The 16071-nt window shown below is 41.3% G+C and overlaps 1 protein-coding gene across 2 annotated transcripts in view; it reads left to right on the top strand.

The window, feature by feature from the left end:
• Nucleotides 1–50: 50 nt before the first annotated feature.
• The window catches only part of LOC129810676 (TLE family member 5-like), a 40131-nt gene continuing 24110 nt past the window's right edge, over nt 51–16071 (top strand). Inside the window, exon 1 of one of the 2 annotated variants that reach the window (XM_055861432.1) lies at nt 51–1062. In XM_055861432.1, coding sequence (XP_055717407.1) covers nt 1036–1062 — 27 coding nt within the window. In that variant the 5' untranslated portion in view covers nt 51–1035. The remainder of the gene's footprint in view (nt 1063–16071) is intronic. The other variant, XM_055861433.1, reaches the window with a different exon arrangement.

The raw sequence follows: 16071 nt of genomic DNA, 5'->3' as shown, positions 1-16071 counted from the left end.
TCGCGTCCTCTCTCCTCGCCGCCTCAAACCCCATTGGAGGAGAAAGGGGTTGGACCTCTAGCTTGCTCAATCGATGAGTTTTGAAGAGGCTAGGATAGAGGACGCGAGGAGAAATCAATTGAGATTCTCCCATAGAATATGATTTGTTCTGTGCGTTCGAGTTCTACGTTGGGCGTTTTGTAACGTCGCACCTTGCCCCAGGAATGGAATGTCTTCAGCCCCGCAACTGCCATACATTGACTGTTCGGCTAGGGCTCTGCGAGATATTGAAGCTGAGCGAGTGTATAATTTAAAGTTTCCTACGCGATTTGTTATTGTAATGATTAATGCTTAAATACTTTTATTGCGACAACTGTTTACTCGTACTACTTGGTATTTTTTTGGTTGTTGTGAAGAAACGGGGAGGATTCAACTTAAGCGAATCCGGAGGTCCATTTTGTTATTTTTGCGAACCAAGCTGTTTTTTCCACTGAAGCTTTTATGGTGTTAGCGGACATATAGCTCGTTGGCTTTGTTGCGTTTGCTAAAATACACGGCGAATGAAGATTGAACAAAACAAACCACGACAAGACATATCAATATAAGTGTTAGCTATATGCATATTATATTTAGCTAGTACGTAAGCTAACGTGACCTAGCTAGCTACTACAGGCTGAAAGCTAGCAACAGTGATGAATCATTTTGAGCGACAGCCTTTGAAGAATTAAGCGAGGACCATTCAAATGGTTGAGGTTTGTAGCTAGTTCATCAACAAAGAGAGAACGAAATTAAATCAGATAACTAATAACGTTAGGCTACCCCTGTCGAAAGATCTACACCTGGACAAACATATTAGTTAGCTAACGCCAACTGCATCACCAATTTTGGGACAAGAGCTAACTAGCTATCTGGTCAACTCGTGCGATTCTTGGCTAGATTCAAGGTTGCAAATACGGACAAAGAGAGGAACAACGTAAGCCAATATTTTTGTGTCAGCATTTAGAATCTTCCTCATTCATCGTATTTGGAAAGGAAAACAATAAACAAGGAATTGACATGATGTTTCCACAATCCAGACATTCAGTAAGTGAATTTAATATTCAGACGCACTTGCAGTTTTTTTAGGATTATTTTCTGCACTGAACTTGTGTGCGCGTGCTAGTTACATTGTATCTCGCTAGGTAGTTATACAATGAGCAAGCTAGTTACTTCGCGTGCTAGTTACTTTGTATTATGTCAAAGGTTTTTGACATGACTAGTGTTTTTATGCCCTCAGCATGTCACTACACCAAGAGAAGCGGATTGTCAAATGTCGTTTCAGCTCTGAATTAAACAGACACCCCCTGGGGTAATTTGATTACCAAACCAGATAGAAGTTACTCATGCGTAACCACCAGCGTTCCTTATTTTGCCTATTTACTTGTGCTCACACATTTGCATGCCTATGTTGAATGGGATTTCACAGGTTGTTTTACACTAATTCATAATCATGCTCATATCCAGGTTTTTGCATCAAACATCAGTGAAACAATTCCAAGAGTAGTAATGTTCAGTACAGAATCAACATGATTTGCATTGTAAATTAATTTGGATTTCAAGCCAGATGGGTAATGTAACTAGAGAGAATGGCTATTTTACTTTAGACACAAGCATAGAAGCCCAACAAAATCATGTATGCAGTGGAGAGATGACTTGCACAGGGAGCCCCAAATTATGACATTGAAGAAGTTGGGACTTTGCAGGGATGGTACAGGAACTACATTCCCAAAGGTCTTATTTTGACCTTGAAATCAACTTCAGATTTGCTTTGGAGATGCTGGGGGGGCTTATCAACTTTCCCCAAAAGTTCTTATTGACTTGCACAAAAGTGCCTTCCATAGCAACATTCAAGGATTAACAAGCCCTTGATTTTACCCTCTGAGTGAGACTTAGTTCGTGTCCGATGTTGATTAAACTTCAGAAATCAGAACTGCCAGTGACCTATAATTTGATGTTACTTCCTTTGACAATGACTGATGTCTATGTGATTCTCTTGACCAGGGGTGAGAAACTCCAGTCCTTGGGGGCCAGAGTGGTGCCACACTTTTTCCTCATCCCTAGCAAACACAGCTGACTTAAACTGAACAAAAATATAAATGCAACATACAACAATTTCAAAGACTTTACTGACTTACAGTTCGTATAAGGAAATCAGTCAATTGAAATAAATGCATTAGGCCATAATCTGTGGATTTCACAGATGTATTCACAGTTGTTGGTCACAGATACCTTTAAAAAAAATGGTGCATAGATCAGAAAACTAGTCAGTATCTGGTGTGACCACCATTTGCCTCATGCAGTGCAACACATCTCCTTCACATGGAGTTGGTCAGGCTGTTGATTGTGGCCTGTGGAATGTTGTCCCATTCTTCTTTTAATGGCTCTGCAAAGTTGCTGGATATTGTTGGGAACACGCTGTTGTACATGTCAATCCAGAGCATCCCAAACATGCTCAATGGGTGACATGTCTGATTATGCAGGCCATGGAAGAACTGGGACATTTTCAGCTTCCAGGAATTGTGTATAGATCTTTGCGACATGGGGCCATGCATTATCAAGCTGAAACATGAGGTGATCGCGGTGGATGAATAGCACTACAATGGGCCTCAGCATCTTGTCCCGGTATCTCCGTGCTTTCAAATTGCAATTGATGAAATGCAATTGTGTTTGTTGTCTGTAGCATATACCCCCACTCTGTTCACAATGTTGACATCAGCAAACCGCTCGCCCACAAGACGCCATACACGTGGTCTGCTGTTGTGAGGCCGATTTGCTGTACTGACGAATTCTCTAAAACGACGTTGGAGGCAGCTTATGATAGAGAAGTGAACATTCCTGCAGTCAGCATGCCAATTGCACGCTCCCTCAACTTGACATCTGTGGTGTTGTGAGAACTGCACATTTTAGTGGCCTTTTATTGTCCCCGGCACAAGGTGCATCTGTGTAATGATCATCCTGTTTAATCAGTTTCTTGAGATGCTGCACCTGTCGAGTGGATAGATTATCTTGTCAATGGAGAAATGTTCAGTAACAGGGATGTAAACAAATGTGTGCACAATTTGAGAGAAATAAGCTTTTTGTGTATATGGAACATTTCTGGGATATTTTATTTCATCTCATAAAATGGGACCAACACCTTACATGTTGCGTTTTATATTTTTATTGTGTATTTGCATTCTCAACTGAAGATCATGATTAGTTGATTATTGGAGTCAGGTGTGTTAGCTGGGGCAAAAAGTGTACCTCCAATAAGGCCCATGAGGACTGGAGTTACCCATCCCTGCTCTTGACAATAAAATACGTAAGTGAAGTATCCATCTACCGGAGTATCCAGAATAATAATGAAGGGTAGTGCTGGTACTGGCTTGTGATTCATGGCCTGCAACCCAAATGTAGCAGGTTTATGTTGTGCCTTGACATTGGTAATGGAACACATATTTGCAAGCATGAAAACAAGTAACTCTGGTGGTCGGTTGCCTTTGATGACTGGAATAGGCCAACATCCAGTTTATTTCCTAAATCCCAAGTTTCCATGGTAACAAACTTTGGTCTCTGGAAAAAGCGGGTTCTCTCCCCATGGTCACACAACTGACACATTTGTCTATTCATTTAGATAAAAAATAAACACTGCAGTAAACATCCATTTTTGAAATGTTCACATCACTTGTGCTAAATTGAGCTCAAATATAACTGAAAATGAAAGCTTGAGAATAAAATGTAGGTAAACCCAATTTGATTTATTTCACCTTTATTTAACCAGGTAGGCCAGTTGAGAACAAGTTTTTTGCAGGACTATTATGTTGCCGCGGTGCACTTGCACTGATTTGTCGTCGCCAGTTCTAACACAGAAGGGGTAAGAGTTGTTTCCTCAGGCTAGAGCCTGGATGTCTCATGACATGAATGGTGTGCCTTTTTGCATCAGTCAGTGCAGCCGCGGCATGCAGCTCTGTTCTGAGGCTGGCGTTGTCTGAGAGGACCGCTCCTGCCACTTCACACCTCATCAGTGTGCAGAGGAGAAGTGAAGCGCTCGTAATTGTGTGAGATCTTACTGGCTCCCCATCGCACTCTCCAGAATCCCTCCGCTGACTGAGTTAGACTCAGCATTAGAGTTCAACCTGATTACAGTTGGTGGGTTGCCTCTATGTCTCTCACCCGCAACAGGAGTGGAACAGCTTGTGTGATAGGCCTGCAACCCAAAGGTATCTCCATTCTATCTTCTATAATGATTGGCTGTGTTTTGAAAATAAATAACCATGCTAGCATACTACGTACTTAAACGGTATACTATGGACTCAACTTTTCATACTATGTAGCACGTACCGTTTTAATAAAAAAGTATGCCACGCAGTAGCTCCTCCCGACTGGCTGTGTAGGTGGGGTGGGCCGAGGTGTGGGTGAATTTTTCCAAATTCCAGACATGCATCGCATTAACCAGCCTGATAATGGCACATTTTCCAATTTGATTAATTGCTCTAAACAGAATAAGAATTATAGGCCTAGTCAGGCTGGTTATAGGCAGACTATCACATTCAACCTATACCATAGCCCATCTGCTATTTAAAAAGGACTGAAGATAGAAATGGATCATTTGGTTCCATTTCAACATTTATTCGTGAAACCAAAGTGCTGTAACAAATGAAATCAAATAGCCTGATACACACACCTTAACTTTTCAAATGTTCAAATCAAAAGGCTGTTGCACAGGAACGTGGACAGTCGAGTTCATTGCAAATTCAGAACCGCTGGACAACAACAATACGCTAAAGCACTGATCATTGGGAACAAAATCAGAATGACTGCTACGGCTTGATCCATTAATTAAATAGGTAGCCTAGCCTGCAAACTAAAACAATCCATATGTTCAAATCAGAAGGCCTGATTTTACATGACATTAATAACGCAGCCACATCCTGAGTACCCGTTACCGACACATTCAAAAAATTAAGATTGTTTAGTATTTAGTTCAAAACTCTAAGGCCAAGAGAACAGAAATCCACTTTGGGTAAAAAACAACACTTATTTTCAAAGATGTAGCCTACGATGCAATACTTGTGATCATTGTAAGGAGAACAAAACTACTTGGCGTATATTTGAACACCACACATTCAGCATCTTCCCAATTTGGCCTAGTGTTGGCTACTTGAAGAGAACTAGGGCACGCACAGCCCACCTCTTCCAATGCATTGTGGGAAAGTGTGCATTGAATTCTACGAGATGGCAGAAATGAGTTTACCTTCCTGACATTTGAACCATACTCGATTTAAAACATTTTTAAAAATCATACACTATTAAACATTTCCGTATACTGATAATGCCTCATGCACTATTACGTTGTTTCCTGCAATTCATTAATTTCGGAAGAGCATCCCTATATCTAATTGATCAGCTGTTGTCATTTTAAAGTATATTCTATTTTCGAAATGTCGCATACTATTAAACTTTTTTGCATACTCAAACGGCAACCTATTTTAGGATGCAAGTATGGGTATTCGGATACGACCACTGACTTTTACTTTTACATAACAAACTGGTGTTAAACAGAGCTTCCAATAAATAACACGTATATTGAACAAAAATATAAACGTAACATGCACAATTTCCCCCTTTTTTTTTACTTAGTTACAGTTCAGAGAAAAAAATCTGTCAATTGAAATAAATTCATTAGGCCTTAATCTATGGGTTTCTGATTGGCAGGGGCGCAGCCATGGCCCACCCACTGGGAAGACAGGCCCAGCCAATCAGAATTTGTTTTTCCCCACAAAATGGCTTATTATAGACAGAAATACTCCTCAGCAATCCCCCCCCTTGACTATCCCGCAGGTAGGGATCCTAAGCTGACGTGGTCTGCGGTTGTGATGCTGGTTTGATATACTGCCAAATTGTCTAAAACAACGTTGGAGGCGGCTTATGGTAGTGAAATCAACATGAAATTCTCTGGCAACAGCTCTGTTGGACATTCTTGCAGTCATGACAATTTAATGCTCCCTCAACTTGAGACAGCTGTGGCATTGTGTTGTGACAACTGCATATTTTAGAGTTGCCTTATTGTTGTCCCCAGCACAAGGTGCACCTGTGTAATGTTCATGCTGTTTAATCAACTTCTTGATATGCCACACATGTCAGGTGTATGGATTGTCTTGGCAAAGTAGAAATGTTCAATAACAGGGATGTAAATAAATTTGTGTGCGTATGCTAACATTTCTGTGGTCTTTTTTATTTCAGTTCATGAAACATGGGTCCAACACTTTACATGTTGCACTTTGTATATTTGCGTTTGTTGATTTAGCTTTTAAAATAAAAAAAAGTTTTGGATTCTGGGATTCCATCCACTTTTCTGCAATTCCAATGACCCTAGGTTGGAGAAGATGCCTTGGTGCTGTAGCTAGCCAGTCATCTCTGACGTGGTGCACTGGGGTTCAGTCACCTTTACCAAGGTGAGAACCTGGCCATTTGTCGCTTGTTTTTTCCCCCTAATCCAATTCAGTGCCCTTATGCTACTTGATTGGAGTATTAAGACCCAACACACAGGATTAAAAACGTGGATTATGGATTTAGTGCGACGCATTGTGAGAGCTACAGCAGTTGGTTCACCCTTGGAGCATAAGTAGTTAATGTTCCACCTCCACTTTGTGCTGCTGAAGCCCTCTTTAAATCAAACTGAACAGTGCTGCTGGCTGGGCTGCCACAGGCCCTGTGGTTGGAAATATGTGACAGCTATAGATATGACTGTCTGAGATTAGAACCGTTATGATGGAAGACTTAAACTGGAGCCTGACAGGGGAGATGGATCTCTCAAACTCACCCAGTTCAGAAATGCCTCAAAGGTGATTTAGCTAGGAGTGCTTAAAGCAGAGTGTTTCACCTTATATATTTTTGTAATTAGCCTGGTATATTTCATGGTAAATCAATTAAATTGGAAGTTATTTTGCCTGCATCCCCTGTGCAATTAAGGTGTTGTAATTGTAATGGATTTAAGAAACTGAATGTGCATAGGATTCTTGCAGAAGTGTAGCAGTTACAGAACTATCACTCATCTTTCAAACCCCTGTTACCAGGGACAACGCCAGATGTTAGACCCAGGTGTATTTGCATACATTTGGTTGTAACACAGATAAACAAATGGCAGATGATGGATTGTTGACAGATAACCCAGGGAAAAGATTAACACCATTTAAATAATGAATATGCAATTTTTTTCCTAAAGAGCTCAGTCACTATAGTGGGTCAGTAGAATCCGTTGGTTTAAGTGAAGAAATCTTAATTTGGAAGTGGCTGCAGTCTGACCCAGATGTTTGTGTTTACCATATTGTGTGGAGCCTGTTTAATCCTATGCATCTTCAAAGCAGTTTCTGCTGTAAATAGGACCCACAGAACAGCATGTAGCCGACACTGCTAAATGTAGTAGTATGGGAGTAAAATCTCACAAACCTATTGGCTATACAGCAATGTTGGCTGTGACTCACAAGTTTGCATGAGTGCACACACACACATCTTCCCTGCTTGTCGCCCTTTATCATGCATTTCCTCCCAGATTTGATGTAGTGGTGGGAGGGATGGAGGGGAAGAGGGTGCACAGGCATTATTAAGCCCACTTGAATTAACAGAACAGCCCCCAGCCTTTTCTGTAAAGCCTCCAGCTGGGGGAACTTAATCCCCATGGTCCCCTGTCTCGCCCATTAAACAAACTCCCTCCCACCCCTGCTCAATCGCTCTGTTACTCACACATTGCACCACAAGCACACAGAGTGAACACACAAGAGCACCCTCTTCACCTGTCTCTAGCCAAAGCTGACATCTACTCGTCAATGCAGTAATGATTGCACACATATTTAAATTAAATCAAGGTTTCCCATGTCTTTCACACTTTCCCATACACAACGTCAATAACAAGGGTATAGACACTTCTTCAAATAACACCGTTTATGCACGCATACACACAAACGTCCTGACTGGCCTCAAGGGTCTTATCTGCTTTTTGTTTCTGGGGAACAAATTGAATGTGGGGCTTGACACACACACAGCCAGCAGATGTCTGGGTCGTTAAGGGCAGAGTCGCTCATTAGCATGACAGAGGGCCCAGAGCACCACCTCCCCCCACTCCACGGGGGGCACAGCTATTGAGGGCAAGCCATGGGTCACAGGTGATATTGATTTTACTGGAGGGCCACACTGGCTGATTTTCAAATGACTGTTGGGTTGGGTGATTGGGACAGTCTCCAAGTCCCAATCATAAATACACATATTCTAAGCATGGAAGGCATATACACCTCCCCTTTCTGTCAGAGTTCATACCTGCCAATTTTGGAAGACTAACACAAAAGATTGGTTCTGCCCCCAAAAACCAATTATTTCACAAATAGCCATTTCAGTAATTGCTGACTAGATGAAATGCGAGGACTAAGGCTAAAGGGTGTTGAATATTTTACTTTTCCGTTGCTGAAAATGTGTAACATTTTTGGTGTTCTGATTTTAGGTCCTGGTTAGAATTCATTACTTCTTAAATCCTCTGAGAAGTGAAAGAACCACAGCCTTGTTGAATGTGTGAAAAGCATTGCTATTGTGCTGCTGAGAGGATTGGTTCTGTTGGTTGTTATTCCGAGACTTGAAGATTGCATGGAGAGACACCTGTTATAGCCTTCCGCCCAGCGCCTCTCTGACCACACTCTGTATGAGTGATGATTGTGTGTGGGTGGATTTTATGAGCCTCTGTTTTGTGTTCATAAATTATTGCATGCTTTGTGTGGGTTGGCCTTTTGTCTGTATACATTATTCCCGACGCTGCGAAAATTGTGAGAGAAAAGGACAAAGTGTAGGATGTTGGCAAGAGGGAGAAGCAGAGCATAAGGATGGTGTGTGTGTAGATGTGGTCTGTATTTGAGAGGAGGGAGTATGGTGGGGGATTAAGTTTACTACAAGTATAACTCTGTTGATCTATGTGCGTGCACATGGGTGGTGGGATTGTTTTTGGAGTAGGGGGGGACACTTTTTGATAAAATTATATGCTCGCCGGTCCCACTCCCATTCACGAGGGGGCGATGGCAACATTTTTCATTTGTTTTTTCATTTTGTGGAAACAAGGAAGTATCACCTTCCCTTGCTAGTAGTAGCTAGTGGTAGGCTGGCTAGCTCACTTTGGCCTGGACTAAAAACATAGCAAGCAAGCTAGCTAGCCTTTTTAGATTCCCACATCTCCATGTGAAATGATCTGATTTATAATACAAAAATATGCCCTGGCAATATTCTTCTACTTGCCTGTGTAACCTACAACATTATCCCGGTTTGATGTGCTGCTTGTAGATTCATTCCCATATCAGCTAAAAATAGAATGTCATGTTTTGGTCATAGAGTAAAAAAGCACATGGCTAGCAAGTTGCCTATAGCAGGTTTTACCAATTCACAATATCCTGTAATAACTACTTATTACTTCTAAACAAAATCATTTTTTGGGTGGATTCTTCTTGTTTGGTTTACTATTTGAACAGTTGCTGAGATTATATTTGGTTATCAATCCAAAATGGGCTACTTTGACGAATAGCCTAGAGATCAGATCAAGGAACCAAGCGACAACACTGCCCCCGCGGCTGCGGAAGGAATGATACGGAGCATTTTCAGGAAGTTAAAAAGTATGTTGAATGCCGGAGTCTATTACAAAGGACCCGCCCCCTTTGTGACAAAACAACATTGCAACACTCTGAATTTTGCGTCTGCGTAGAGTTTGTGCTAAGCTTTAGAAGTGAAGCGGCAGCTGCATCAGTATTCAGCGGTGGCTATGTGTGTGTGTGTGTGTTTGGGGGGGGGGGGGGGCACCCCTGAGCAGGGCGCTGGGCTGGAACAAAGCGTCTCGGCAGGGGGGCTTTTGATTGGCCAACCCCTGTACAGACCCCAGACCTGCCAGAACACAGGCACTGCAGAGCCCAGACAAGAGAATTAGCTGTACTCCCTCCTTTCAGACAGGCAGGGCAGGAGAAAGACTGGAGCAACAAAACACCTCATCCTGGAGCTCTTTGAAAACTCCAGAGATCTACGGCAGGCAGCCCTCCCAGACTGAGCTGTACGTGCCCAGTTGTAGGCTGTGGGTTGGCTGGGTCTAACTAGCCAGCTAGCTACGGTCATTGTTCAACAAATAGGAGTCAGAGTGCAGAGGAGGGAGCATTTTAGGATGCAGGTCTTTCCACTTAGTTTGGTTATCAACCAGGGAGTAATCTTAGTACATCCTTTTTGGACATTTGTAAGTAATAACCTGGGTTTTTACAAACAGCCATCAATCACAGGCATAACCGCACTGTCTGTAATCTCACAGCCTCCTTCACCAGGCCATTTTTAATTTCCTATGGTTTCTAAACCCGCAACCCTGTTTCCCTCACTGCTTTCCTAACTTGTGACATTGCTCATTTCCCCTTGCCTTGCAGTCTTCCTCAGCTTGTTGCAGTTCCTGTGCTTTTGACCTGGCTTTTGTGTGTGTTTAGGGTTTAATATTTTCCTGGTATTTTACAAATGTTCCATCCAGAGAATAAATCACTTTTTGTCCGGATATCAAGGTATTTCTCACAAAAACAGGAAGTGTCATTCAATGGCGTTATAAAGCATATAAATATGTCTGGATTTGATTAGAGCTTTGATCAGAATGAACATTCAAACCTGATCCTCCCTGAACCTGATGAACCATATAATAAATACATTTTATGAGCACTACATTAATGACATTTACTGAGCCCAAGCTCAAAAAAGCCCAAATTATCGTGCTGTTATCCAATACATATATGATATAGGCTACTGCACATTACGCACAACTGAAAAACAAAAGCCCATGAATGTGGCTAGCTATATGCTCTCTTCGGTAAATAAATGAAACTAGCTCCAGTAGGCTAATCTTTTTGTGTTAGCTGTTACTGTACTCTATTGTATTATATGGACTGGGATTACACACATTGTTCAAACCATGATGAAGCAGAAGAGTACATGTGATTCTGGTGCAACACATGCGGCCTACAGTTACAAGTATAGGCTAGTGAATTTTGTTTTTAATTTTGAAAAAGAGTATAATAGGGCCTATTTTAGTAGGCTGACGCATAAACAGTACCAGTCAAAAGTTTGGACAAACCAACTCATTCCAGGGTCCTATTTTTACTATTTTTCTACGTGATTCCATATGTGTTATTTCATAATTTGTCTTCACTATTATTCTACAATCTAGAACATCGTGAAAAAATTAAGAATCTCTGGAATTAGTAGGTGTGTCCAAACCTTTGATTGGTACTGTATACCTTTCATAATATTTCCCCTCGTGTTAGTAGCCTACCTCTTTCTCTCTATTGTTGCTAATGACATCCTTGAATAATATAGAACTAGAATTAGATGCAAAAGGCTTTCACTTTTCTTCACAAAGATTGAATGGTTATGGGTCTGAATAAATAACTGCTTTAGCCTACTGCCATTGTGTGTTCGCTCTTTCAAACTACCCATGAGTTTCAATTGGCTGCTGTATTTCACGTTCTGCAAAAAAGAGATTGCATCCCTCTTTGAATAGTCTATTGGTATAAGAAATGCTTAAAAAATATATGTCCAGCAAGCTATTGTAGTGTAGCATTTCCTGCATGGGACTCGAAGAGCTAAAGAGGCCAGCGGAATACAGGTGGTTGCGTATTGCGTAAGAGACAGAGGCTGTAAGTTACATGGAACCCAAACCGGCTGCGCGAGTGCGCTATCGTGCATACATTTATTTTGCCCCCACCCACACCAAACACGATCACGACACGCAGGTTAAAATATCAAAACAAACTCTGAACCAATGACATTAATTTGGGGACAGGTCGAAAAGCATTAAACATGTATGGCAATTTAGCTTGCACTTGCTATCTAACGTTAATTTGTCCTATTTAGCTAGCTTGCTGTTGCTAGCTAATTTGTCCTGGGACATAAACATTGAGTTGTTATTTTACCTGAAATGCACAAGGACCTCTACTCCGACAATTAATCCACACATAAAACGGCCAACCGAATCGTTTCTAGTCATCTCTCCCCCTTCCAGGATTTTTCATCTTTAAACTTATATGGTGATCGCATCTAAACTTTCATTGTATTACCACGACAACCAGCAACAAAGTTCGTCTTTCAGTCACCCACGTGGGTATAACCAATGAGGAGATGGTACGTGGGTACCTGCTTCTATAAACCAATGAGGAGATGACTTTCAGCGCGATCTGCGTCAGAAATAGGAATGACTTCTATTTTAGCCCTTGGCATCGCAGGCGCGCGCAAGCAGTGTGGGTGCAATAATTGAATAACATGGATTTCTAAATTTGTTTTGCGACGCTCGCGCACGCGACGTGTCCGGTCAGCATGTTAGAAGCTTATTATGCATATTATGCCTATTTTTAGTGAAAGTGCAGGGTGCCAAATTCAAACAACAGAAATCTCATAATTAAAATTCCTCAAACATACAAGTATTATACACCATTTTAAAGATAAACTTGTTGTTAATCCCACCACAGTGTCCGGTTTCCAAAAGGTTTTACGACGAAAGCATACCATGCGATTGTTAGGTCAGCACCTAGTCACAGAAATACACAGCCATTTTTCCAGCCAAAGAGAGAAGTCACAAAAAGCAGAAATAGAGAGAAAATGAATCACTAACCTTTGATGATCTTCATCATCTAAAAAACTCAGTTTACATTGGCGCGTTATGTTCAGTAATGTTTTGCTTCCAAAACATCCGGTGATTTTGCAGAGCCACATCAATTTACAGAAATACTCATTATAAATGTTGATGAAAATGTGTTATACATGGAATTAAAGATATACTTCTCCTTAATGCAACCGCTGTCAGATTTCAAAAAGCTTGACGGAAAAAGCACACCATGCAATAATCTGAGTACAGCGCTCAGGCACCAAAACAAGCCATACAGATACCTGCCATGTTGTGGAGTCAAGAAGTCAGAAATAGTATTTATAAATATTCCCTTTGATGATCTTCATCGGAATGCACTCCCAGGAATCCCAGTTCCACAGTAAATGTTTGTTTTGTTCGATAAAGTCCATCATTTATGTCCAAATACCTAATTTCTGTTCACGTTTAGTTCACAAATTCAAGAGGCGCAGTTACTTAGTCCAGACAAAGTCAAAAACGTTATATTACAGTTCGTAGAAATATGTCAAAAGATCTATAGAATCAATCTTTAGGATGTTTTTAACAAATCTTCAATAATGTTTCAACCGGACAATTCCTTTGTCTTTAGAAATGGAAGGTAACAGTGCTCACTCTCACTGACGCGTGCCTGTCTTAGCTCATAGCATTCTGCCAGACACCTGACTCAAACAGCTCTTATTCGCTCCCCCTTCAGTAGAAGCCTGAAACAAGGTTCTAAAGACTGTTGACATCTAGCGGGCGTCCGCAGAGCACGAGTGTCCAGCTGCCCCAACACCAGGGGCACCATGGCACTCCCACCAGGATTGGGGGAGAAACACTGTAGAGAAGTCTACTGCTGCACTTGCTACTTTTTGCTGTTTACTTGTTCACGTTGGCACTATGCACAGTGATCTTGTTGGGTTTCAAGTCTTTGCCTTAGGAAGTGCAATCAAACCAAATTTTACACTGTATATTGGATAGGCAAAGACTTGAAAACCTACAAACCTCAGATTTCTCACTTCCTGGTTGAATTTTTTTTCTCATGTTTCTGCCTGACATGAGTTCTGTTATACTCACAGACATCATTCAAACAGTTTTAGAAACTTCAGAGTGTTTTCTATCCAAATCTACTAATAATATGCATATATTAGCTTCTGGGCCTGAGTAGCAGGCAGTTTACTCTGGGCACCTTATTCATCCAAGCTACTCAATACTGCCCCCCCCAGTCATAAGAAGTTAACAAGGATTACAAACCCAATCCTATGTTTCTGCTCAGCAGATCAGACTACAAAGGCAGGAGAGTGCGATTACTCTGTGGGAGCGGCTATGCTTCACGCATGCACACACAGGCGCACACACACCGACAATAACACCGGGTATCATCAGAAAACATCCTCCTCAGTGTAAATCCTGCCTGAGGGGAACAGCAGTGTGGGGATTGCATTTCCTGGAGCTCCAGCTCCCTGTTTACATCGCCACTGGAGAGAGAGCGAGAGAGGGGTTTGTTCTGAATCCCCACATTCAGGGTGGAACCAAACCAGCAGGGAATCTCTCAAATGGGTAATTAGAGGGAAAAGGAAATATGATACATAACGCAAATCTGTATTAGAACTTCATATGGATTCATGAACATTAAACCTGCACACAAACCTACACTAAAACACAAAACAAACTACAATGAAACAGTACCTTTTACCTACCTATGATGAACGCATATAGGAACACAACATCGCACACAGACCTACATAACAAAGAATATATCTGTAGGTGCTACAAAGCAAACATTGGTGTCATATGAAACTTTACTGCTTGTTCTAATATTTAGTAGTATTTTGCTTTAAAATACCAATTCTTTAATTTATGAATATAGAAAAATATACAACTTAGGATTTGGCAAATGTTTTATATTGTTAAACAAAAATATAAAACGCAACATGCTGTAATTGCAACGATTTTACTGAGTTACAGTTCATAAGGAAAGCAGTAAATTTAAATAAAATGCATTAATCTATGGATTTCACATGACTGAATACAGATATGCCAGGCACCGCCAAATAGAATGAGTTTTTCCCCTACAAACAGGCCTTATTAGAGACATAAATACTCCTCAATTTCATCAGCTGTCCGGGTGGCTGGTCTCAGACGATACTGCAGGTGAAAAAGATGGATGTGGAGGTCATGGGCCGGCATGGTTACACGTGGTCTGCGGTTGTGAGGCCGGTTGGACGTATCGCCATTTTCTCTAAAATGACGTTGGAGGCGGCTTATGGTAGAGAACTTAACATTAAATTATCTGGCAACATCTCTGGTGGACATTCCTGCAGTCAACATGCAAATTGCATGTTTAGATTGAGAAAAATTAAAGGAAGAATTTCACTTCTCATTGACTTCTCAAACCCCATTCTAGTCTGTTTTCCCGGAAGTCTTGAGATGTTGCGCCTCTGGGTTTAGAAACTGGTGCAGGGCTGTGATTGGTTACATTGTCTACTACGCCAATTTCTCAGTATGAAATGGCCATTAATTTAACTAGCAGAGATCCCACTCTGGAACTTTGATATGGGGCGGCTGGTAGCCTAGTGATTAGAGCGTTGGGCCAGTAACCGAAAGGTTCCTAGATCAAATCCCCGAGCTGACAAGGTAAAAATCTGTCGTTCTGCCCCTGAACAAGGCAGTTAACCCACTGTTCCTAGGCCGTCATTGTAAATAAGAATTTGTCCTTAACTGACTTGCCTAGTTAAATAATAATGAAATCATTTTTTACAAAATGTGCCCGTAGAGTGAGTATATATAAAAATTGCCAAATCATAATTTATCTTCATAAATTAATACCACTCATATTTCAGAGCAAGCGGTATAGCTTCATATGACACTAATTTTTGCTTTGTAGCACCTCTATAACATTGTCTTAAAGGGTAAGGCTGTCCCATGTAGCTCAGCTGGTAGAGCATAGTGCTTCCAATGCCAGGGTTGGAGGTTTGATTCCCACAGGGGACCAGAATGAAGAAAAAAGTATGAAAATGTATGCACTCAGTACTGGTCATTCTGGATAAGAGAGCCTGCTAAATTTCTAAAATATAAAGGCCAGAATGTGATAAATATGCAAACCTTGATTAAATATTCCCAATTATGCTTTTAGATACAAATATATGTCAACAATCCTTCCTCCAAAAGACCATTCTATGAATTAAATGTTGGTTTCATGAGGAATCACCCTGATATGCTTATAGAGCCACTGTACCCAGTGAGCAGAGAGACAGAGGTCTGACTGGCTCAGGGCCAGGCCAACCCATGCATGTTAGGGGCTGAGGAATTGGATTGTCTCTTCAGCATTGGACTGGGCTTTAGATACAGCAACAGGGAGCCTAATCCTGTTTGGGCCAGGAATTTGATTTTGATTTTTATCTCCATGGACCAGGCCGGGCTTACCC

This window comes from Salvelinus fontinalis, chromosome 14 (assembly GCF_029448725.1).
Source record: "Salvelinus fontinalis isolate EN_2023a chromosome 14, ASM2944872v1, whole genome shotgun sequence".
Lineage (NCBI taxonomy): Eukaryota > Metazoa > Chordata > Actinopteri > Salmoniformes > Salmonidae > Salvelinus > Salvelinus fontinalis.
This window is presented reverse-complemented; position numbering and strand designations above follow the sequence as displayed.